The sequence below is a fragment of the Thamnophis elegans genome, chromosome 1 (assembly GCF_009769535.1).
Source record: "Thamnophis elegans isolate rThaEle1 chromosome 1, rThaEle1.pri, whole genome shotgun sequence".
NCBI lineage: Eukaryota > Metazoa > Chordata > Lepidosauria > Squamata > Colubridae > Thamnophis > Thamnophis elegans.
The window spans coordinates 47205900-47231885 of NC_045541.1; the positions used below are offsets into that span (position 1 = coordinate 47205900).

Here is a 25986-nt window from a genome sequence, read left to right on the forward strand (position 1 = left end):
AACAATTTATGCTTTTCTGAAATTGTTATCCCTTATGAATTTCCTCTGGATGGAATGGTGGGTTAGAAATAATACATAATGATTTATAATATACATAAAATGAATACACTGTACAATAACACATAATATAATAACAGAAAACACTCATGGTGAAAAGTATGATCCAATTACAGGAAGCTCTAATTACTTCTGTGGAAGAGCATTAATTTCAAGGTCCAAGTTTTAACTCATTTCTGTGTCTGTAGTCTCTCAAATCATTAACATAAATTCTCCTGCTGCGCAGAGGCAGAATAAAACTACCATGCCTGCAATTTAAATTTAAACTCCAAAATCAAGTATCTTTAGAAGTGCATTTCTGGACATGACCAGAATCTATGGTTTAGACTTTCCTTGAGATATTTGGGATCCTTGTCTTTTTAATTTATTGTATCATTAAAGAAAATTTAATTGCTTGTGTTTGTTTGCTACAAATAATTCTCATTGAACAACCACTCATTTAGCAACTGATTGACATTCTGATGGTGCTGAAGGAGGAGATTAAGATACATCCTTCTGATTGCAACCATCACAATGTCTCCATGGTCATGAGATTTGATTCGAGCTCTTGGCAACCAGCTTGCAATTACAATGTTGCAGAACAATACAGTCATGTGATTGCCATTTGCAACCTTCCTTGCTAGCTTCTTCACAGAAAGTCAATGATAGGACATTGCTAATGGTGATGATATAACTGTGGAATGCTACAACTTCCTGGGGCCGCCTAACAACAGGAACTGGTACTGTCGCAGCTGCCATCGTTAAGTCAGTGCGATCACATGACATCATATTTACAACCATGCTGCTTAGTGACAGGGCTACCATTGTTAAGTGAGGACTGCCTGTATAAGATAATGTGTTCCTTCTCCTTTATATTCATTCCATGACATTATTTAAGGAGGGAGAAATCTTACCAACTTTAGGCACTGATCTAATAGAAAGCCTGCCACTTGAGATGCGTATGTTCCAAGTGTGTCTCTATAGCAGAGGATAAGGTTTGATTACACAGAAATTGATAGGTCCAGATTTGGTTTTCTGAGTATTGGATTCAATTTGTTAAACATTTACCTCAAAATAAACTATACTGATTAAACAGTAAACTGACGAAAAGAAATGAAAGCAAACCTAAAGAGATTCCCGCAAGTGGCTTTCAGAGAAAGTTATGAACAAAAATATTTGCACTGGAAGCATTTTCTGTGAACATATATTGACAATAGATATATAATATTAAAACCTTTGAAAAAAAAGACTCATTTTGGCTGTTTTTGTATCTTGAAACTGGACATGAAAATACCATTCCCCTTCCATGAATCAGTTGCTTTAAGAATGACATCCAAGGATGTAAACGCAATCTGTTATAATTTCTTTTTAAAGGTGATCTGTCAGTTAGGAATGTGTACAAGCAACGGTAGTCCTTGTAGCACAGATTCCTGTATTGTCTGCCATTCTTGGCTTAAAAGTCCAATCATGCTGGGCAATAGTTTTCCAGGTTTTTCTGCCCAACTTTGATGATTATTGAGAAGATGGCAGCTTCAGAGGATTGTGGAAGAAGTAGATTATCCAAACTCCTTTCAGTTGGGATTCGGGATTGAAACAGCAATGATTGTGCTTGTGGGATCTTCTTATCCCAGGAGGGGGTTAAGAGAAATGTGTCTAGCCTTGCTTTTTCTGACCTCTCAGTGGCTTCCATGCCTTCTATCATGGCATCTTTCTGGATTTCATCGAGTGTTAGGAGTGGACAGAGCTGTGCTGTGCTAGTTCTGTCTTCTTCCTTTGGGGCTGATTCTGGTTAGTGTTGGCAGTGCTGGAGGGGGAGAAGTCTAGCTACTACTAGCCTGTAGTTCTTGCTTAACAGGTTTCCTCAATGCTCTCCCCAATGCTGCGTGATGTCTACATAAAGCCTCTGAGTAAGGTCATTCATGGGATTTTTATCTATAACAACAAAGCAATGCTTTGGAACTCCAAGAGTCAACCAAACAGACAAATTATTACCATCATCAGTACCTACATTTGATCTCTACTTAGAACTTGGCCAGGTCTTGCCTATTGTCTCAGACCCAATGATCTGCTCTTTCTGCTGTCTCCATAGCAACCAGATGCAGGGAAGTACTTTTACAAGCCAGACATTCAGTTTAATGGATGCCCTTCCTTTCCAAAGGCCTCTTAAATTAAGATTTCATTATATTTCCTGAAAGTTACACCTATAAAAATATTTTTAGGGATACTTGGTATAAGAAGCTGAAATGCAGTGCACAAATACTATGACATTGATCAGAAACTGAGTAAATTTCTTTTGAAAATTTAGCTAGACACAGAAAACTGCTCTAGTCAGATCATTGACCCTCTAATTTAGTTTTTGATTTTGATTTGCAGCAACTCTCCAGGATTTTGGAACAGACATACCTTGATATATTAATACTTTGACATATTAAAGATTGAGGTGGAAACGTCTCCCTCTAATTAGGAGCCCTACTCCAGATTATGACTAAATGCTTTACTGGAGATCATGACTAGCCTCAAAAGCTAGTCACATTAATCTTTGATAAATATTGAGAAATGTTATTTAAATATTTTCATAGACTTACATTGTCCAAATCAACATCTGTAACATCCTTAAAGAAGAATTGTTCCATTTAGTTTCCCTCTAAGGACCAGCTTCATAATGATGGTAAATGGTGATGATGGTGTGTGAAACATTTTCTTTCAAGAACACAAGTGAACTTCCCGTTCCAAATGATTAGTTGAACGTACTAACAAACAAAAACAAACAAAATGGTGCATATAAAAGAAGTGGATGGGAACACCTTGCACAATAGGAAGGAGGCATTAATCACTCCCTTAACCAAAATGCTAATTTAGCTTTGTTAGATGGAAGGAAATGTTCAAGAGCAATTACATCACCTGTCCAGACCACCCTCATTCATAGATTGGCCAAAGCTTCAACAGTTTCACTGACAAATGAGGCAGAAAATCTCCCAAGTCCATTGAAGAAACCATCTGGCTGTATTAGGCACTTGGATCAGATGTTTTAATTCATCTTCTATCTCTGAAAGTTAATGGATCTTTTTCCTTTTTTTCAACAGCCATTAGTGCAACATTGAACAGAAAATGACTGTCTATATTAAGGGCATTATAGAGAGCAACTTCACTTTCAGATCACTGACTCCAGTTGAACCAATCTCCACCCTGAACTTTGCTGAGACCAAATATTCACTGAGAAAGTTCATGGGTGTCATAGTAGATGTGGAACCCTGAACCATTTCTGTCTGGAGAACCTCAATATGGACAAAGACATTGTAAGAGCTGAGATGGCGTAGTGATTAGAATGCAATACTGCAGGCTATTTCTGCTGACTGCCTGCAATTTGGCAGTTCAAATCTCCCCAGGCTCAAGGTTGACTCAGCCTTCCATATTTCTGAGGTTGGTAAAATGAGGACCCAGATGTTGTGGGCAATAGGCTGACTCTGTAAACCACTTAGAGAAGGCTGTGAAGCCCTGTGATTCAGTATATAAGTCTAAGTGCTATTGCTATTGATTTCTAAGACAAGAGTCTAGGATAGATCACTTCCACACTACAGGTAAGTCTTCGACTTACAACAGTTCATATAGTGACCATTCAAAGTTACAATGGTTCTAAAAAGTGACTTTAAGTGACTCAGAATGGTCATATGTCAGTGGTAAGAGTGACCTATGACCATTTTTCACACTTAACAACTGTTGTAACGTCCCCCTGGTCATAGGATCAACATTTGGATGTTTGGCAATTTGGTTCATATTTATGATGGTTACAACTGTGGCAAGAAAGGTTGTAAAAGGAGGTAAATTGACTTAACAAATGTTTTGCTTAGCAGAAGAAATTTTGGGCTCAATTGTGGTCATAAATTGAGGATTATCTATATAGGTTATCCCAGATACTCACTTGGGGTAAAGGGTACATCAACAGTATGTCTACCTTCTCCTACTCAATCAGACATATTAGCAAGGACATCCAATTGGCGGACTATTGGATGAAACTTCTGATGAATGGGATGAAATTCCTACAATTGGGCATACTGAGCCTGTTGCATCAGAAAGTAACTGAGTGGAAATATCTAGGGATGAATTACTTTCTCAGTAATATATAATAACAACAACAACAACAACAACAACAACTCCGCCATTGCCGGTCCCAAGCCCGGATGAGAAAGGAGGAGGGTTGGGGTCAGGTTGGCATCTGGTCCCATAAAAACACCTTGCCAACCCATACAATATGGTGAAAAAAACGAATAAGAATTCCATACCACATCGGTCGTCGCGCGGGTTAACAAGGGGCGGATGTTGGGGTCCCTGGACATCCGTCGACAAGTGGGCTACAAGTGGACCAGCCAACAAAACGACAAAAATATAGTGCAGATGAAAATCGTGCCATAATGGCCTGTTACTACAACTCAGAGCCAGAAAAAAGAGGCTATTTAAAGTGAATGTATGAATTATGGAAAGAACAATATCCAGATTCAAACGTTAGTGAACAACGACTAGCAGATCAAAGGCGATTTATTATATGGAATAAAGTGTTTAGTGAAGTTGAACTTGAGGAAATTCAGGCAAATTGCAAAACCAAAAAAACAATATCACAAGCAGAAATAACTGATATTCAAGACACAACTAAAGACATTATAGTAGAACTCCCAGAAGAAGCTCTTGGGAAGGAAATAACACCACCACCACTAGAACCAGTTATCACTGAACCAACTGATGAACTAACTCAAAAACAAAAAGAATTGAAGGATAAGATCATGAAGCATTTTCTGCTTAATGAGGAAAGGCAACGTTTACCATCACTAAAAACTGTGCCTAAGAAAATTTTGGCCCCTATATTAATGCAGTGTTTTCAATCATTGGACCGGGATCCATCTTGGAAACAAACCAGTTAATGTACAGCGCACCTGTAATAGTCACTAATGAACTAGGCATTAAAATCAAAGTACCTAGTCACACAACAGAAAAAGCATCAAAGCCAAAGTGGAAAATCCAATTAGAACAAAAAGTCAAAAAATTAAGGGCAGATGCTAGAAACTTAAAGAACATGCATGAGCAATGGCTTAAAAACAACAAAACCATAGATCGGCTAATCAGAAGATATAGATTGGATACAAGAAACATCAATGAAGCTGTAGAGATTGTAAAACAGCAGATAACAGCAACAGCTAGAAAAATTGAAAGATATGAGGCACGAATCATCCAATATAAACAAAATCAGCAATTTCGATCAAACCAACGGCGTTTTTATCAAAGTCTTAATGTGAATGGTGACACCAAAAGTGAAAAGCCAGAAAAGCAGGCCACAGTTGAATTCTGGAAAGAATTGTGGGAAAATGCAAAGGACTACAATAAGGAAGTAAAGTGGATACATGACTTTGAGAAAAGCATTGGCAACAAAGAAATGCAAGTATTAGAAATAACAACTGAGATGGTCAAAAATCGAGTTTAAAAGGTAAAGAATTGGACATCACCTGGAAAGGACCAATTACATGGTTTCTGGCTCAAATATCTGACCAGTTTACATGCAATATTGGCCAGGCAACTGAATGAAATTTTACAAAAGGGCCAAATTGATGAATGGTTGACAACTGGAAAAACATACTTGATTCAGAAAGATGCAACTAAAGGAACAACACCTGAAAACTACAGACCAATAACATGCTTGCCAACAACCTTCAGATTACTCACAGGCATTATTGCAGATAACATGATGGATTATTTGGAAACAAACAACATCTTGCCAGTAGAGCAAAAAGGCAACAAAAGAAGGAGCAGGGGCACAAAAGATCAGCTTCTAATTGATAAAATGATATTAGAAAATTGTAAGAACAGAAAAGCGAACTTGAATATGGTCTGGATTGATTACAAAAAGGCATTTGACTCACTGCCACATAGTTGGATCATAAAATGCTTAGAAACAACTGGCATTAGCAAAAATATTACATCCTTTACTGAAAAGGCAATGAAACAAAGGAGAACTGAGTTGGCAGTAGGGAATGAGATCTACGGAATGGTTAATATCAAGCGAGGAATTTTCCAGGGTGATTCACTTTCACCTCTTCTCTTCATCATCGCAATGATCCCACTATCAGTAATCTTTAAAAAAATGAAATTAGGCTACCAATCAGCCAAAGAAGCTGAAAAAAATTCGCATTTACTATATATGGATGATTTGAAACTTTATGGAAAGTCAGAAATAGAAATCCAATCATTGACAAACACAGTCCGAGTATTCAGCACCGATATTTCAATGCAGTTTGGCATGGAAAAATGCGCCACTGTATCCATAAAAAGTGGCAAAATCACTGCATGTGAGGGAATTGAAATGCCCAATGGCCAATTAATTAAATGCAAAGAAAATGAAGCCTACAAATACTTAGGCATTCTGCAGTTGGATAACATCAAGCATGGAGAAGTAAAAACTATTGTCAGGCGAGAGTACACCAACAGAGTTAGGAAAATTTTGAAATCTAAATTGAATGGTGGAAATACAATCAAGGCCATAAATACCTGGGCAATACCAGTTATAAGATACACAGCTGGTATAGTTAACTGGACACAAGCTGATTTGGAGCTTTTGGACCGAAAAACCAGGAAACTAATGACAATGCACTACAGTTTACATCCACGTGGTGATACTGATAGACTATATCTGCCCCGAAAATCAGGGGACAGAGGATTATTACAAGTGAAGCAAACAGTTGAAGAAGAAAAACATGCACTGGCTGATTATTTAAAAGAAAGTCAAGAACATCTATTAATCGAAGTAAAGAACAAAAATCTACTGAAGGCCCAACAGACGAAACAAGAATACAGAAAATATGTGATAAAATCAAGAATGGAGAGTTGGCAGAACAAAGCACTGCATGGCCAATTTCTGGAAAAAATAAAAGATAAAGTGGACAGTGAACAAACTTGGTTATGGTTAACAACAGGTATATTAAAGAAAGAAACAGAGTCACTAATCCTGGCTGCGCAAGAACAAGCTATCCGCACAAATGCCATTAAGGCCAAAATCGAAAAATCCTCTGATGATGCCAAATGCAGACTTTGCAAAGAAGCTGATGAAACTGTTGAACACATACTCAGCTGCTGTAAAAAAATCACGCAGACTGATTATAAATTGCGGCACAATTCAGTAGCACAAATGATCCATTGGAATTTGTGCAAAAATTATAATATTAAAACAGCAACAAGCTGGTGGGAACATCAGCCTGAAAAAGTCACCGAAAATCAGATGGTCAAGATCTTGTGGGATTTCTGTATACAAACCGACAAAATACTGGCGCATAATACACCAGACATCACACTGGTTGAGAAAAACAAGGTCACAATCATAGACATCGCAATACCAGGTGATAGCAGGGTCGCCGAGAAGGAACATGAAAAAATTGCAAAATACCAGGACTTAAAAATTGAAATTTAACGACTATGGCACAAACCAGCAGTGATAATTCCAGTGGTAATTGGCACACTGGGTGCTATTCCAAAAGCACTGGAATTACATTTAAAACAGTTAAAAATTGACAAAATCACCATCAGTCAAATGCAAAAAGCCGCACTGCTTGGATCTGCACGCATATTACGAAAATACGTTATGACGTCCTAGGCCCCTGGGTGGGGCCCGACTAGTAACCAATGCCAAATCCAGCGAAACAACTGGCCACTGTGATACAATTGTATAATAATAATAATAATAATAATAATAATAATAACAACAACAACAACAACAACAACAACAACAACAACAACAACTCCGCCGTTGCCGGTCCCAAGCCCGGATGAGAAAGGAGGAAGGTTGGGATCAGGTTGGCATCTGGTCCCGTAAAAAAACCCCCGCCAACCCATACAATATGGTGAAAAAAACGAATAAGAATTCCATACCGCATCGGTCGTCGCGCGGGTTAACAAGGGCCGCGGCGGATGTTGGGGTCCCTGGACATCCATCGACAAGTGGGCTACAAGTGGACCAGCCAACAAAACGACAAAAATATAGTGCAGATGAAAACCGTGCCATAATGGCCTGTTACTACAACTCAGAGCCAGAAAAAAGAGGACATTTAAAGCGAATGTATGAATTATGGAAACAACAATATCCAGATTCAAATGTTAGTGAACAACGACTAGCAGATCAAAGGCGATTTATTATACGGAATAAAGTGTTTAGTGAAGTTGAACATGAGGAAATTCAGGCAAATTGCAAAACCCAAAAAACAATATCACAAGCGGAAATAACTGATATTCAAGACACAACTAAAGACACTATAGTAGAACTCCCAGAAGAAGCTCTCAGGGAGGAAATAACATCACCACCACTAGAACCAGTTATCACTGAACCAACTGATGAACTAACTCAAAAACAAAAAGAATTGAAGGATAAGATCATGGAGCATTTTCTGCTTAATGAGGAAAGGCAACGTTTACCATCACTAAAAACTGTGCCTAAGAAAATTTTGGCCCCTATCATGAAAATGGTTAATGCAGTGTTTTCAACAATTGAACCGGGATCCATCTTGGAAACAAACCAGTTAATGTACAGCGCAGCTGTAATAGTCACTAACGAACTAGGCATTAAAATTAAAGTACCTAGTCACACAACAGAAAAAGCATCAAAGCCAAAGTGGAAAATCCGTCTAGAACAAAAAATCAAAAAATTAAGGGCAGATGCTAGTAACTTAAAGAACATGCATGAGCAACGGCTTAAAAACAACAAAATCATAGATCGGCTAATCAGAAGATATAGATTGGATACAAGAAACATCAATGAAGCTGTAGAGATTGTAAAACAGCAGATAACAGCAACAGCTAGAAAAATTGAAAGATATGAGGCACGAATCATCCAATATAAACAAAATCAGCAATTTCGATCAGACCAACGGCGTTTTTATCAAAGTCTTAATGTGAATGGTGACACCAAAAGTGAAAAACCAGAAAAGCAGGCCACAGTTGAATTCTGGAAAGAATTGTGGGAAAATGCAAAGGACTACAACAAGGAAGCAAAGTGGATACATGACTTTGAGAAAAGCATTGGCAACAAACAAATGCAAGTATTAGAAATAACAACTGAGATGATCAAAAATCGAGTTAAAAAGGTAAAGAATTGGACATCACCTGGAAAGGACCAATTACATGGTTTCTGGCTCAAATATCTGACCAGTTTACATGCAATATTGGCCAGGCAACTGAATGAAATTTTACAAAAGGGCCAAATTGATGAATGGTTGACAACTGGAAAAACATACTTGATTCAGAAAGATCCAACTAAAGGAACAACACCTGAAAACTATAGACCAATAACATGCTTACCAACAACCTTCAAATTACTCACAGGCATTATTGCAGATAACATGATGGATTATTTGGAAACAAACAACATCTTGCCAGTAGAGCAAAAAGGCAACAAAAGAAGGAGCAGGGGCACAAAAGATCAGCTTCTAATTGATAAAATGATATTAGAAAATTGTAAGAACAGAAAAACGAACTTGAATATGGTCTGGATTGATTACAAAAAGGCATTTGACTCACTGCCACATAGTTGGATCATAAAATGCTTAGAAACAACTGGCATTAGCAAAAATATTACATCCTTTACTGAAAAGGCAATGAAACAATGGAGAACTGAGTTGGCAGTAGGGAATGAGAGCTACGGAATGGTTAATATCAAGCGAGGAATTTTCCAGGGTGATTCACTTTCACCTCTTCTCTTCATCATCGCAATGATCCCACTATCAGTAATCTTAAAAAAATGAAATTAGGCTACCAAACAGCCAAAAAAGCTGAAAAAATTTCGCATTTACTATATATGGATGATTTGAAACTCTATGGAAAGTCAGAAATAGAAATCCAATCATTGACAAATACAGTCCGAGTATTCAGCACCGATATTTCAATGCAGTTTGGCATGGAAAAATGCGCCACTGTATCCATAAAAAGGGGCAAAATTACTGCATCTGAGGGAATTGAAATGCCCAATGGCCAACTAATTAAATGCAAAGAAAATGAAGTCTACAAATACTTAGGCATTCTGCAGTTGGATAACATCAAGCATGGAGAAGTAAAAACTATTGTCAGGCGAGAGTACACCAACAGAGTTAGGAAAATTTTAAAATCTAAATTGAATGGTGGAAATACAATCAAGGCCATAAATACCTGGGCAATACCAGTTATAAGATACACAGCTGGCATAGTTAACTGGACACAAGCTGATTTGGACCTTTTGGACCGAAAAACCAGGAAACTAATGACAATATACTACAGTTTACATCCACGTGGTGATACTGATAGACTATATCTGCCCCGAAAATCAGGTGGCAGAGGATTATTACAAGTGAAGCAAACAGTTGAAGAAGAAAAACATGCACTGGCTGATTATTTAAAAGACACTCAAGAACATCTATTAATCGAAGTAAAGAACAAAAATCTACTGAAGGCCCAACAGACAAAACAAGAATACAGAAAAGACGTGATAAAATCAAGAATGGAGAGTTGGCAGAACAAAGCACTGCATGGTCAATTTCTGGAAAAAATAAAAGATAAAGTGGACAGTGAACAAACTTGGTTATGGTTAAAAACAGGTACATTAAAGAAAGAAACAGAGTCACTAATCCTGGCTGCGCAAGAACAAGCTATCCGCACAAATGCCATTAAGGCCAAAATCGAAAAATCCTCTGATGATGCCAAATGCAGACTTTGCAAAGAAGCTGATGAAACTGTTGATCACATACTCAGCTGCTGTAAAAAAATCACGCAGACTGATTATAAATTGCGGCACAATTCAGTAGCACAAATGATCCATTGGAATTTGTGCAAAAATTATAATATTAAAACAGCAACAAACTGGTGGGAACATCAGCCTGAAAAAGTCACCGAAAATCAGATGGTCAAGATCTTGTGGGATTTCCGTATACAAACCGACAAAATACTGGCGCATAATACACCAGACATCACACTGGTTGAGAAAAATAAGGTCACAATCATAGACATCGCAATACCAGGTGATAGCAGGGTCGCCGAGAAGGAACATGAAAAAATCGCAAGATACCAGGACTTAAAAATCGAAATTCAACGACTATGGCACAAACCAGCAGTGGTAATTCCAGTGGTAATTGGCACACTGGGTGCTATTCCAAAAGCACTGGAATTACATTTAAAACAGTTAAAAATTGACAAAATCACCATCAGTCAAATGCAAAAAGCCGCACTGCTTGGATCTGCACGCATATTACGAAAATACGTTACGACGTCCTAGGCCCCTGGGTGGGGCCCGACTAGTAACCAATGCCAAATCCGGCGAAACAACTGGCCGCTGTGATACAATTGTATAATAATAATAATAATAATAATAATAATAATAATAATAATAATAGCAGCAGCACTTAGACTTATATACTGCTTCATAGTGTTTTACAGCACTCCTCAATATACAGAGCATATTGTCCTCAACAATCTGGGTCTTCACTTTACTGACCACAGAAGGATGGAAGGCTGAGTCCACATTCAGCTGATCAGGATCGAACTACTGACAATTGGCAGAATTACACAGCCTGCAATATTGCATTCTAACTACTGTGCCACCATGGCTCTATATGGTCAGTACCAGTGGTGGGTTCGGCCCGGTTCAGCTGAACCGGTAGTAGTTTGGTGGCCTGGGTCACTGGAACTGGCAGTGACCCAGGCCTGCCACACCCCTGAACCAGTTCCCTAGACGGCTCTATAGGTGCCGTCATCTTGTTTTTCAGTTCTGCGCATGCACAGAACAATTTTAATGGCACTGTGCATGTGCACGCAGTGAACAGGCAGTCGTGCCTGCTGGCACCCACCCCTGGTAAGTACGTTTATCCAGGATTAAATCTTGGATAGTAGATGCTTTATTAACAAATGATCTGGCATTAAAAGAGGACCTTAGGCTTCTATGGTCCATTGTTGTTATCCCTTTTACTTCTTCAATAATTTTCAGTCTGAGCAGAAAGGAGAAAAGTCAATAATGCAATCGTTAGTTGCAGCTACAGTACCACCAGATTGAACCTGGCCATCTATTTGGTTGCTATTTTCTCCCAGGCTTATTCCCCATCTTCAATAAGCAGATGATGAAATCTCTGCAGTGATTTCAAGTAGGTGGTACATCTGTATATAATCTAATTGAGGAAAATATTAATTACACCATAAAAGATTAGGCTGTCTCCTGTCAGGAGAGAGGTGGGGGCGGTCATCTAGGTCATGGAATTTAGGTTATTCTGAAAACAAGAATCCATGGGATGGGGATAATTACATGTTTTCTTGCAATGAGCAGTGATGACAGAAGAATCAAGATAAGGTTAAGAGGAAAATTGCACAACACTGAATGTAATCCAAGATAAAAACAAACAAGCAGACAAAACCCTATTCAGTGAATCAATTGGAACAAGATGAGCGTATGCACAGCAAGCAATTCCTTTGTTTGAGGACTCCCATGGAAATCAGGCTGGCCCCCTCCTTGATGATTTTCTGTAAATTGTTGAAAACAGAATTGCTTCAGAGGGGCTTTCTCCTAACTTTAGACTGCAATGCCATTCTTCATTTTATTGATAGTGGGGTTTGGCTGATGGTTCCTTTTATTGTTCTCCCATTTAAATTCTAGGTAAGCTTCCAAGAATCATTTGAACTGAGGAGAGAGACATGTGCTAAATAAATAAATAGGTAAATAAATCACTTTCTCTGCCTTTTCTTTATTCAGCTTAAGATTGTCCACCCTGATAAGCATGATAGTTTACCTGCATATGCTACTGCAATCCACAAGATAAGGAATTATGAAGGGATGGGGTGCTGTATTACACAGGTACCAGTGGTGGGTTTCTACCAGTTCGGACTGGTTCAGGCAAACGGTAGTGGTTTGGTGGTCTGGTTTGCTGGAACTGGCAGTGAACCAGACCTGCTACACTCCCAAACTGGTACCCTGGGCAGCAGCGGCGGGGGCATTTTGTTTTTCAGTTCTGCACATGCTCAGAACAATTTTAATTACACTGTGCATGCACTCGCAGCGCTCAGATGAGCAAACTGGCAGTAGTGCCTGCCGGAACCCACCCCTGACAGGTATGCAACTTTTATGGCTACAGCAAACTTGGGGAGAAGGAGAAGGCACAACAAAGGTTTTCTTCAACAAGTGGGCAGGGCCAGACTCCATGGGAGTGGTGTTCAAGGTTCTGTGAGGTTTAAGGTGATTCTTTTACCCTCTAAATGCCTATGGAGATTCTCAGTCATCCAGGTCTTGGTTGTCCCAAAGGTGCTTTTTCAAGAGGCAACTGGACTTTTGGGTTTTTCTTTGAAGACATTGTTTTGCTTCTCATCCAAGAAGCTCCTTCTGCTCTTCTGAAGGAGCTTCTTGGATGAGATGCGAAGTGTCTTCAAAGAAAAACCAGAAAAACCAGTTGCCTCTTGAAAAAGCACCTTTGGGACATTTACCCTTTAATTCCCCAAACACACAAAAGAAGTAAAATACCCTAATGTCCATAATCTGATGATCATCTGGGCCTGCTATGACAATCATTTCTCTTCTTCCCGACATTCAAAGCATGACTTTTGTAAAACTAGGTGATAAACTATTCTATCCAGCTTTAGCTTCTAAACTCTGTTTACTGCAAAAGAGATAAAAATAGTTAAGAATGTTGCCAATCTGGAAACTTTATTGCAACTAATATAATAAGCCCTGTGTTTCTTGCTTTGAATTGCAGCTTTCTTTTGATGCTTCTAATATTTCTGAGGAGTTTATTACATGGTATGAAGTTGCCTTTCTAAGCTCAGATAACTGGTAAACTATGCAGCGCACTTCAGTTCTGTCAAGAGTACAAAAAATATCATTTTTTAAGAGTTCAGGGGAAAATGTTCAAGGTCTGCAGCAGAAAAAATATTTAGACAATAACCCTGCAGCTTGCATCCACTTTTCAGCACCCATTCGTTAAAAAAAAATGACACAATATAAATATATAAATAAAAATAATAATGAAGATGTTATTTCTTAACACCACACTACATTTATTCAAACTATAACACCCATTTTCTATTTCATAGACACACAAATTAATTTTACTTATTTGATAAAATCTTTGGAACTAGTAGTTGGAGAAAAGTAATTCTTAAATTCAGCCAAGGTGGCGCAGTGGTTAAATGCAGCACTGCAGGCTGACTGCTAGATCAGCAGTTCAGCGGTTCAAATCTCACCGGCTCAGGGTTGACTCAGCCTTCCATCCTTCCGAGGTGGGTAAAATGAGGACCCGGATTGTTGTTGGGGGCAATATGCTGACTCTGTAAACCGCTTAGAGAGGGCTGAAAGCCCTATGAAGCGGTATATAAAAATCTGCTATTGCTATTGCTATTGCTATTGCTATTGCTATTATGTGTTTTCAGGATATCCAGGGGGATTAGAAAATGAAAGAAAATAGTATAAACAATTTCTGCAACAAACTGGCGCAACCTTTTATTGCATACAATAAAACGAGTATCATTGAACCAAGGAGGATTTCTTGGGTAAATCTTGAGTATTATTTAACTCAACCTTTTTTTATGTACACACTATCACAGCTACAACCATAATATGCCTTGGTATAGGAAGATAGTAAGTGACTTTGCCAAAATCTGGCAAATTAATAATGATTTGGATAATAAAAATAATTTGGACACACACTTCTATCTACATTAATACCAAAATCTCACATAACATACATTTTCCGATAGATTACAGGGTTACTATGCATATCAATTCAATTTTGAATTAAGGAGTGAGTAGCAAAGTGATTCATATCATGTTAGAAGACAGGTTTTCCCATGATAAAGTCTAAAATTCCCTTATCTTTACAGTGGACTGATAATTGTACCAGCCTTTTTACAGGGAAGGGATTTACCATCTTTTTCTCATCGTTTTGTCCCATTTCAATATTTTATTATTTAACAAAAATTCAACATCACTGAAACACAGCAGAGAGAAACTTCCTTCTTCCTAAACAGAACTGACTATTTCTATTTTTGGTTGCTCTTTTTTTATTTAAAAACAATGTAATTTTGGAAATTAATCTTCCTTCCCCAAGATGGCAAAGGCAGAAAATGATAATTTTGTGAATTTCATTTTTTAACAGAACTCCCATTGGATCAGTTTAGACAGAACAGAGGCAAAATCTCCCCTTTTCTCTTTGTCACTATAAAGTTATTTCTCTAGGATGTCAGATAGCTCCCAGCCTAATTCATATTATCTGCATGTATTTTATATAGTCAGAAAGATATCAAGCATTAATTTGTCAGGGTAAAGTAAATTCCTTATTTTGTATAAACTACCTTGATTGCTCTCAATGTTTGATCGGAGAAGCACAATGAAGTGTATTTGTGATGGACAAAGGGGACACTTTAAAGTGTTTTTGTTTGAGGAAAAGCTTTTTCCCTTTCAAGTGCCACATTATATACATTGTACCACAGATCACAAAAATGCAGCAATTTACCTATCATCAGCTGGATTGCTGATGTACAAAGAAGAGGGGTCAATTTTCCAGAAGCTCAAGTGGTTGGAACGTTGGGCAGGAAGTTAGCAAGCCTATGTTCAAAACTTGAGAGCTGCTGTGGGGCAGGGTTGATCTCTCATCATTCATTCCAGTTCTTGCCAAGGATATGGCAGGAGCCCCCAACTGAGCATCCCCAGGTCAATGGTGATGTCACCAGATAATCCTTTCAACCTAGAAGTGTCTTGGTGCTTCTGACATGAGTGCAAAAACAACAACAACAACAACAACAACCACCCTAAAGCACTAAAAGACAAGGCAAAAAGGAATAGGTGGAAACTGACCAAGAAGAGAAGCAGCTTAGAACTAAGAAGAAATTTTCTGACAAGAACAATAAACCAATGGAATAGCTTGCCTTCAGAAGTTGTGGATGCTCCATCACTGGAAGCTTTTAAAAAGAGTATGGACAGCCAGAGTATAGGGCCAAGATGGCAAACCTACGGAATGTGTGTCTGAAATCACACATGGAGCCATGTCACCTGGCACAAGTGGCATCACCTCTTCTTCATCTGGGTTTCTGGCGTGCATGAATGCGCAATGATCAGCTGGCCCTCGTGCATGCAGCAATGCCAGAAACTGGAAGAGTTGGTCTTCCATTTTCTGGTGTGAGAATGCAATCCGGCCAGCTGGTTGTCGCATGCACATGCACACCAGTAATTGAAAAGATTAGCTGACCGGTATGCATATGCCCGCCAGAAACCAGAAGTTCATTTTCCGGCACGTGCATACCCCCTGGGCAGCTCCTCTTCCAGGTTGTGGCCCAGATGAGTGCATGAAGCATGTGTGTGTGTGTGTGTGTGTGCGTGTGTGCGCGCGTGCGTGCACACGTTCTCCCTTTTCGGCACTTGGTGCCAAAAAGTTCGCTGTCACTGGTATAGGGTATAGGGGCTCCTGCTTGAACAGAGATGTGAAGACCTTCAAGGTCCCTTCAAACTCTATTATTCTGCTAGACGGAAGCCTCAGGCACATCCCAAGTAGAATATCTATGTTCTCAGCTTTCATTCACTTTCATATCTTTCCCAACTGTCACCCAAGTGTTATCAAGAGTCAGATTATTCACAAGATTAATTCCCGCTGCTTATGAGCTCTACATGTAGCTGGCATACTAGATCTCCTCCCTGGCAGCATCAGTTTACTATCTATTTTCACTTCACCACAACAGGTGATAGTCTGTGGATTTTGAAAGCTAAGCTGGAATCAGTCCTGTTTAGGACAGAACTGGGCATCCCCTGAGAATTCCAGGAGTTTTGTTTAGACTAGAAAGTTTTGATGAATCCCAGAATTATTCCTGTCATGCTTCCAATAACCTGCATAAACATGATCACCAGGAACTGAGCTTGAATCAAGGGAGGTTTTCCTTCTCTGTTTTATTTTCACATCAGTGAAACTCAATGGAATTTTCAAATAATATCAACCAGGTCTGTATCTGAGGAGGAGGAGGAAGGAGGAGGAGGAGGAGGAGGAGGAGGAGGAGGAGGAGGAGGAGGAGGAGGAGGAGGAGGAGAAGGAGAGGAAGAAGAAGGAGAGGAAGGAGAGGAAGAAGAAGAAGAAGAAGAAGAAGAAGAAGAAGAAGAAGAAGAAGAAGAAGAAGAAGAAGAAGAAGAAGAAGATACTCATTCAATCATGTCCGACTCTTGGAGATTCTATGGGCCAAGTCTCTCCTCAACTTCCAATCTTGCACTATTTCTTTGATTTGTTTGATGCTTTGGCTAATGTCAGTTTTGATGGTGAGACCTTTGAACTGGGCTACATTGTACCTCACTGAGATACATCAGAAGTTATACTGGTCTCATCAATTCAGCCAGTAGTCATATCTAACCTTTGAGTGCTGCCCATGCTGAGCTCACTACTCATTACATTGGAAGTACTTAAGAAAAAGAGCTATAATGGACATTGGACCAGCATGAACATTATACCTGAATGGTACATTCATTTCTGTGTGTTTAGCAACATTTAATTGCAAACATTTTGGCTGCAGTCAATGCCATCCAGCTATATCCAGGTAGTCCTCAACATATGACCACAACTGAGCCCAAAATGTGTTGTTAAGTGAGAAATTTGTTAAGTGACTGCTGTCCCATTTTATGACTTTTCTTAACACATTTGTTAAGTGAATCACTGCACTTGTTAAATTCGTAACACGTTTTTGTTAAGTGAACTGGTTTCCCCATTGACTTTGCTTGTCAGAAGACCGCAAAAGGGGATCACATGGCCCCTGCAACTGTCATAAATATGAATTAGTTGCCAAGCATCTGAATTCTATTCACATGATCATGGGGATGCTGCAACAGTCATTAGTGCAAAAAATGTTCATACATCACTTTTTCACTGCCGTTGTACTTTCGAACTGTTGTAAGTCGAGGACTACCTGTATTATACCACATAGAAGATTGTTTCTCATTAGATTGAAGCTCTGTACCTAGGACTTATATTAAGATAGCCCTTGATCAACCTGGTTACTTGCAGTTGTACTGAGGCTATTATTTTCAAAATAATAAGTTGTAAAATCCTGTTGACTAACTCATTTGGTAAGAAGCAGCATTAGAAAAGTTTGTACTATGGCAGATGAATAAATTGGATTGGATACCCAGCATTAGCCATGCCAGTTGTTAAAATTTTGTAAATATTTACTTGCAAACCAATACATTTGGGACTATGCTGTATCTGTGGCAGTGATGAGTTCCAGATCCCGTTCCAACTGTTATGGCGTTGCCCATGTAAACGCGCGCAGCGCATGTGTGCATTGTACCTGCTTGCAATGCCTCCGCGACGCCCAAGCTGCTCGGTGAAGTGTTGTGCAGGTGCCGTATGCACGATGCACGTGTGTGGAAGTGCCAAAGGCTTAAAGGACAGGTAAGGAGCTCAGGTGGGCAGGGGGCCCTCTGGACCACCGTACCGGAACGGTACCTGGTGCTCTGGACAGGCTCCAGTACACCCGTACCGGAGTGTACCTTCTGCAACCCACCATTGATCTGTGGTATATCAACTAAATTTATGCTATATGCATTACACTTAAAATAACCTAAGGGCAGTCAGCTAACTTTGAATATTTCTTACTTTCTGTCCAACATCCACTCATATTTTATGAGAGATATAGTGGAGGTATATGGATAATACTGTAATTAAGACAGTCAAAGCCTCCAACCGTTCTCCTGGCTTAGAAAGCCTTCCCACTTTGCCTATTACAGTAGGAACATAAATATGTAGGAAATCTTAGGATGGCAGGGAGATTTAGCAACAAGGATAAATGTTCTGATTTATTGAAGCCTTTATTTATGTATACATACATACAATTTGGATAACCTCAGCTCCCAATCCTGGAAAGCTTACAATTAAAATGTAAGAAAAATAATAATAAAAAATAGAAATTGTGTGTGGCCTGAAGACAAACTTGTAAACAGTTAAAATATATAAACAAAATAAAAAAAATGTCCAGAGGCTCAACTGTCATCCTGTCTCCAAACCCTGAGGAAATAGCTAGGTCTTTATTAGCTACCTAAACATCTCCAAATTTGCAGATGACATCAAACTGGCAGGAGTAGCCAATCCTCCAGAAAATAGGCTCAAGATACAGAAGGATCTTGACAGGGCCCTATCTAACAAAAAGAAATTCAGTGATGGGGGGAGTAAGGTTCTACAAGAAAAATGCATAGGTGATAGAATAGGTGGTACTTGGATCAATAGTAGTAATTGTGAGAGAGAGCTTGGAGTCCTAGTGGAGAATCACTTAAATATTAACCTGCAGCTGCCAAAGAAGCCAACACAGTCCTAGGCAGAATTAGGAAAAAGAGAAATCGGTCCAAATTTCTCTTTGAGTGTTTAAGGTTATAGACCCCTGGTAGAGGGGTGGGACTAGAAGACCTCTAAGGCCCCTTCCAACTCTTTTATTCTGCTATTCTTCAAGGGATGAGCCATTCAGATCTCCCAAAATTATATATTTTCATAGTCTTTTTAGGCAGCAGGATTCCTAGAAATACACTGATAGGACCCAACTTTTGCCACCAATTTTACCAATTAGTACTTACTAATATTAGTTAATGCTAAGGATTCTTCTTCACATTGACTTCCATGTTTGTACCTGATCAGCCTTTGCAAACAAGTGTGCTGTTTACTTCTATGCTATTTCATCCTCAAAGCCCACAATCACACACATCTATATTCTTAACTCTCCCTCAGTTCTAGCTTGATACTCTTTGGATACTTTGCGTATTACTCAGCAATACTTGTTCCTTTAATGATTTTAAAAATGGTCCTTTCCCTTGCATTGAACTAAGCAATTGTGTAAATAACCATATGTAGATGAAAACAAGGGCAGATGCTTGAGAATTGCTTTTCCAGCACAAGCTTTTGCTGAATGAAAATGGATGTAAATGCAAGCTGGTTTTATATGCTCCGTGACTGACTGCTACTTGTTTACAAGGGAAAATAACTTACTTGATGGAAATTTACATGTAGTGGAAGTTATACGGTACATATAAGGCAGTCCACAATTCTTTGTGGTATCAGTTCACAGAACTATAGAGTAAGATGGAGCTATTTTGGCTGTTATATATCCAACATACTTGGTTGACATTAATGGCATTTGTAAGGATAGTTTCTCTCGACTGGTTTCTACAGTATTTCTTTTCTATATTGCAGGGTTATTCATGTATGTATTTATTGCATTTTTTACCTCTTTTCTTTAAGAGTTTAAGTAAATTTATCAGAAAACAAATCTCCCTCTCTCCCTCCCTCTCTCTTTCCCTCCCTGTCCCCCTTCCCTCCCCCTCTCTCCCTCCCTCCCTTCCCTCCCTCTCCTTCCCTCCTCCTCTATCCCTCTCTCCCTCCCTCCCCTTCCCTCCCTCCTCCCTCTCTCTTTCCCTCCCTCCCCTTCCCTCCCTCCTTCTCCCCCTTCCCTCCCCCCTCTCTCCCTCCCTCTCAAAGAAGGAACTTAAAATATGTCAGCCAACTTCATTCTTCTTTTACAAACTGGCTGGAGACAAAGGCTGAAGTGTGGACATCTTCACATATTTGCTTAATGAGGAGGAAAGATATAGCCACCCTATCTTTTGCTACTTGACAGTAACTCATCCTTTTTTTCAGTTATCACCATTCCCTTTTCAAGAAAAATATGGGGTGGTGGTGTTTGTGTAGCAGCAGCTTCAACTGACCAGGGAAAGACCTCTGTTGTTAGAGGCTATGCCCAAAGCTTCTACAGAAGAGGAGGAAATGGGGTGAGGATATGTTATGGTTGTGTCTTTTTCCCTCAGAAGAGATAGAACAGTCTGCCAGTATATAGTTATTGATCTATTGACTTCTGGGAATAGTGATAAACATCCCTATATTTCAGGGGTGGGTTTCTCGCCCCGTTCCAAGCGGTTCGGTTGGAACGGGGCTGGTGGCGTCCTCATGCACGCGCGCGGTGCGCGCATGCATACTAGCATCTGCACGACACTCCAGCTGCTCCTGGACGATTGCGCAGGCGCTGTATGCGTCCTGTGCATGCGTGGAAGCACAGAACTCATCAAAACCGGGTAAGGACCGCGGGCGGGCGGGCGTGCCCTTCGCCGTTCCCGGAAGTTACTTACTTCCGGGTTCGGCGACCAACTGGTTCGCAGGGACCGCCGCGAACCAGTTGAAACCCACCCCTGCTATATTTCCTCAGAATGTTAAACAGGCCAAAGAGAATGATCCATGCAATGCAAACAATACAGGGAAAATATCTTCTCATAATGTACAAGACTTTACAATGTGACACATGCACTGCCCAAGTCATTTTGTGGCCATGAGAGGCACTTCTGACTGAGACTGTTGAAAGCATATTGCACAGATATTTTGTGATGAGAAGTATTCAAACTGAAGAGGAAGCCCTAAAACACACAACACTGTTAAAAGGCAAAAAAACATATTTTTTTGCACAAAATCTATTCCATCTTTTAGCAGTCCTCAGGTCCTCTCCTCACAATTATGAGAGTGGACAGCCCTCATTTAAACAATTGTGTAAAGGCTCCACCACCCCAATAGATTGTGATTCCTGCTAAATGATATGTGTGTCATGCAGTGGAAAGTTTTCTCAAGTTAAATGCTTGATTAATTCATTGTGTAGAAGGGGAAGAGGTAGTTCTGGTTGTGGTGACTCACTAGAATGTCATGATGAGCCCAATATTTTTTAACAGGATCCTAAACTGTTTTGTTTGAAATTACCCCCCCCCCCAAGATACACACATCTCTTATGATGCTATTGGTTGGGGCACAATTTGCAATGATAGCATAAAAAATAAATAAGAGTAATCTATCAGAGGAATATTTTACATACTCCTCTGAGTTTCTACTACTTCCTAGGTCCTAATCCTTAGGACTTGTAAGTTAAACATGTGATACAAATTTTATTTATATTGGCTATTTCAAGTACATTTGCTAGACAAAAATGCATGCGTGCCATAGACATGTACTTTGTCTTGTTTCTCTTTTGTTGGTTTGTCTTATCATAGATACCTTTTCCCCTTTTTCAGCAGAGTAAATATTGTTCTTTGGAAACCAACTTGCAGTGAGATACTAGATGAGTAAAGCGAAATTCTGCATTAGAATTAACCTAGAACAAAAGTTCAGGGTAATACATTTTGTGAAGACGTTCTTACATTTCCTTTAAATACGGTCGGAAATGTACTCCTTACACTTGTAGTTAACTGACTGATTAGAGATGGGTTTTTGTTAGAAGAATGAAATCTCTTATTTTACTTTATTTTACAAGTCAAGGAGCCTGAATGTGCACAGAGCAATAATGTTTCAGTTCAGTGGAGTTCATAACTCTGATGACTGGATTGAGAGCTAAAGTAGTGGGATAATTGTAAATCTATTTATACCTTTAGGATTACTTATCACTTTTATGGCAGATTTGATTTTGAAAATGTTTCATTGCACAGAACCAAGACATAGATCCATAGTCCCTCATTGAGCAAACCTAATGAATTATAAAAGGACATTTATATGTCCTTTATATACAGTTTATTGAGCGACATGACCTAGAGGTGAAGATACTCACTTTACATGCAGGAGGTTGAGAGTTCAATCCTAGGCAGTGACAAATGTTTCTCAGGGTGCAAAGAGAAAATATCCACTGAAAATAGCGCAAAGGTGTCAGGAAGGGTATCTGGCCGGTAAACACTCAGCTACGTTCAGTTGCCCCAACTTCACCTTGATAAAACAAAGGATTGTAGGGCCGCAAAAAGAGCTTAAAAATTATGTACAGTTCATTATTTTACTACAAATAATTTATATATTTGGAAAAGATCTTTAATATACAATATGTGTAGAAGATTACTTACAAGGCTGTAAATATTCTTCAGATGCAGTACTTCACAATGCATAGGAACATGTAAATGTCTCGTTGGATGATTAAAATAGCCATGCCTTTTTTCCAGGTAGTGCAGCTGCTTTGATAGCTGCTCCTGACTGTTTCCACATGTCAAAGCATTTTCCTTTACTAAGGAGAAAAAATGGAAGGCCATTTTATGTATGTATGTATGTATGTATGTATGTATGTATGTACGTATGTATGTATATATACACACACACGCACACATACATATATATATATACATATATGTATATACATACACATATACACACACGCACACATACATATATATACATATATGTATATACATACACATATACATACATACATATATACACACACATATATATACATATATATACATACATACACACATATACATGCATGCATGCATACATACATACATATACATATACACACACACACACACACACACACACACACACACACACACACACTTCCAAAGTTTATTGAATGAAATAGGTAAGGCTACAAGGACAGTGCCAAAGCCACAAGGGGAAGGAACCCCTCAAAAGTAACTCTACATATCCCCCCCCCACAACTCCATTCCATAATATACTTCCATCGGTGCCCCGGAGAAACACCCCGGGTCACAACCGACAACTGTGCCCATAGTCCCAAACCCATCCCGTGGCAAGTGTCCACTGTTTAATGTTGCTTTCACCAGAAAGAACATCCTTCTGTTAACCTCATCTTTCCACCAGTGGGCTGGCACAGCACAGTCGAGCAGCCGATACACAACACAACTGTCTGGGTATGACTGAAAACTGTGGTGATTTTGTAGCAACCCAGGCACTTGATGTCCATGAAGTATGACTTGGGGCTCTGCACCAGGTGCTTCTTCTTGTGCTTCCGCTTCTCCTCTTCGGGGGAGGAGTGCAGGAGGTCCTTTGTGAGTGCCATCTTCACATGGAGGCAGCTGCAGACCGGAAGATGGCCAAATTGAAGGGACTCGTTTGAATACATCCCCAATGCAGCTTGCGCTGGAAAAATGTTGTTTAATTTGTCTATTTGCTCCATGAGGCACAATCAGTTTCTTAATCCAAACACCTTCACAAAGATTCTTCTTGAATTTCCTTTCATGTTTCCCTGAAATCAAACTTAAGTAACTTGGATGAGATCTGCCATCATGTGAACATACTACCTTGTTTCCTAAAATGACCAATGATTTTTAAAATCAAATTTTATGTTCAAGCATAACATTGATTTCTGAGGAATGTGATGTCCTGATAAACTAATTTTCTTGAAAATGCCATCCCATTCTGTTTACAAATAATCAAAGAAAACTGTTACTACAGTTACTTACTCACTACAGTCAGTGAATAAGATAACCATTTTCTAGATTTGATATATTAAATAAATACATCATGTATGGGAGAACGGGACCACGATAGATAGTATGATCAGGCATACTTAGTCATTGGATACATCTAGGCTACCCTCCACCTGGTACACATTTATAGTACACAATCCAAAGATATTACAGATGTATCAGGGCTGCTTCAACAAATTATATTTAACTGAACATGAAGGCTTAAGACTTGCGAACTTCAACTGTCAACATTCCCCAACCAGCATGTCTGGCTGGGGAATTCTGGGACTTGAAGTCCACAGATCTTCAAGTTGTCAAGATTGGACACCCCTGACTTAGAGGTTGAAATTATCTTGTGTTTGTTCTCTTGGGTATCTACTGCAAAGCAAAATGTCTTGTTTCTTAAAGCATAGTTAGAAAGTATAATTTGGAGATGTATGGAAACTAGGACTTCAAAAGTAGAAAATATATGTAGCTCAGAATTAAATGGTTGGGGTCTTGGGGTTTGAGAAAGAAACCCCTGCAGGGATAATGAAACTCAGAGAACCCCAAGAATCCAAGTCATAATTTTGAAACCAATTCTCTAGGAACATCAATATCTAAATTCATATTTAAGCCTCTTTATCATTTTGCTTGTTGAATCTGTAGTTCTTCATTTTTTTTTCTCTCATAAACCTGCTTGGAGTTTTCCCTACTCTGAAGTTTCTCCATGTTTACATTCTCAGCACAGAAAAGATATTAGTGTACACAGTAGCGCTTCTGTCATGTTCCTCTTCCAGTGATCTAAGACTTCACTTGAAAAGGCCAGCTTCTGGAAATAAGCACAGATTTAGTGTGACTTTAGCTTAAGGCCTTTCTTTGAGGAAACATTCCTAGGGACAAGAATGTGGAGCATGGCTGCAAAATCCAAGTTGAAGACTAGAAGATGTTGTCCTTGTTTTACACAAAAACAGCCAGCCAGTCTGAAGACCCAGGAGGAGTGAAAGGTCAATATTTTCTTTTGTTTTATCAGCTACCACAAGCTGAATGGCTGCCTTTGTCATTTCCAAAGGATTCTCCTCCCTTTTTATTCTGGGGGAAAAAAAAGACCAAGTAGTAATGCCACTCCAATTTACATTGTGAACAAAGGATTACAGACCCACATTTCTTCTCTTCTTTTACATATTTTCCACAGTTTTTTGTGCTACAAAATACCTCATGGACAATGCTGTTTAGAGAGAAACTATTAATCCTACAAACTATTTACAAATATTTGTATAATGAAAGAACCGAAATCTTTGCAATCTATGCTGTGCGCAGCCCTAATGTTTACTCTCCCTTTTTACTGGAAGGTCCAGCATACTCTATCAAATTTTGATTTAGTAAATAAAATTTAAATCTGCGCTAAGTCCATAATGCTTCTATATAATATTTATAGACACAGTCATGCTTAAAGCATGCAGGATCTAAAAAAAGTGCAGCATTTAATTTACTAAGCATCTATTTATTTGGCTGCATGTCTTTTTTATTCCGTTCCTTTGGGGTCTGGCAAGGATAGGATTCCTACGGAAAGTTGGCTTCATGCTCCTAAAGAAAGCATAGTTGAGATAATCACAAGTATTTACATATGTATAAGCAAAATTCTTACTACGCTCCCAGCTTGCACTTCAGGAGAGACAGTGGTTCCTCCCCACCCCTCTCAGTTCCTTCTTTTTTTTTTTTGACAGCCAGTTAATAAAGACTCAACAATAAGCAGCTGCTTG

The 25986-nt window shown here is 39.1% G+C and overlaps 1 protein-coding gene and 1 long non-coding RNA gene across 2 annotated transcripts; both read right to left on the reverse strand.

Annotated features, from left to right (window-relative positions):
• Positions 1–42: 42 nt before the first annotated feature.
• LOC116507404 lies at positions 43–25945 on the reverse strand. The gene is made up of 5 exons (XR_004255200.1): positions 25872–25945; positions 22880–23037; positions 22597–22748; positions 2622–2786; positions 43–1968 (listed from the first exon to the last, which is right to left on the reverse strand). It is a non-coding gene; the product is annotated as an uncharacterized LOC116507404 (long non-coding RNA).
• On the reverse strand, positions 23345–25936 carry LOC116507395 (40S ribosomal protein S27-like). Its single transcript, XM_032215494.1, has one exon. It carries the CDS (start codon positions 23950–23952, stop codon positions 23593–23595), a length of 360 nt encoding a protein of 119 aa, XP_032071385.1. The 5' UTR covers positions 23953–25936; the 3' UTR covers positions 23345–23592.
• Positions 25946–25986: the final 41 nt, after the last annotated feature.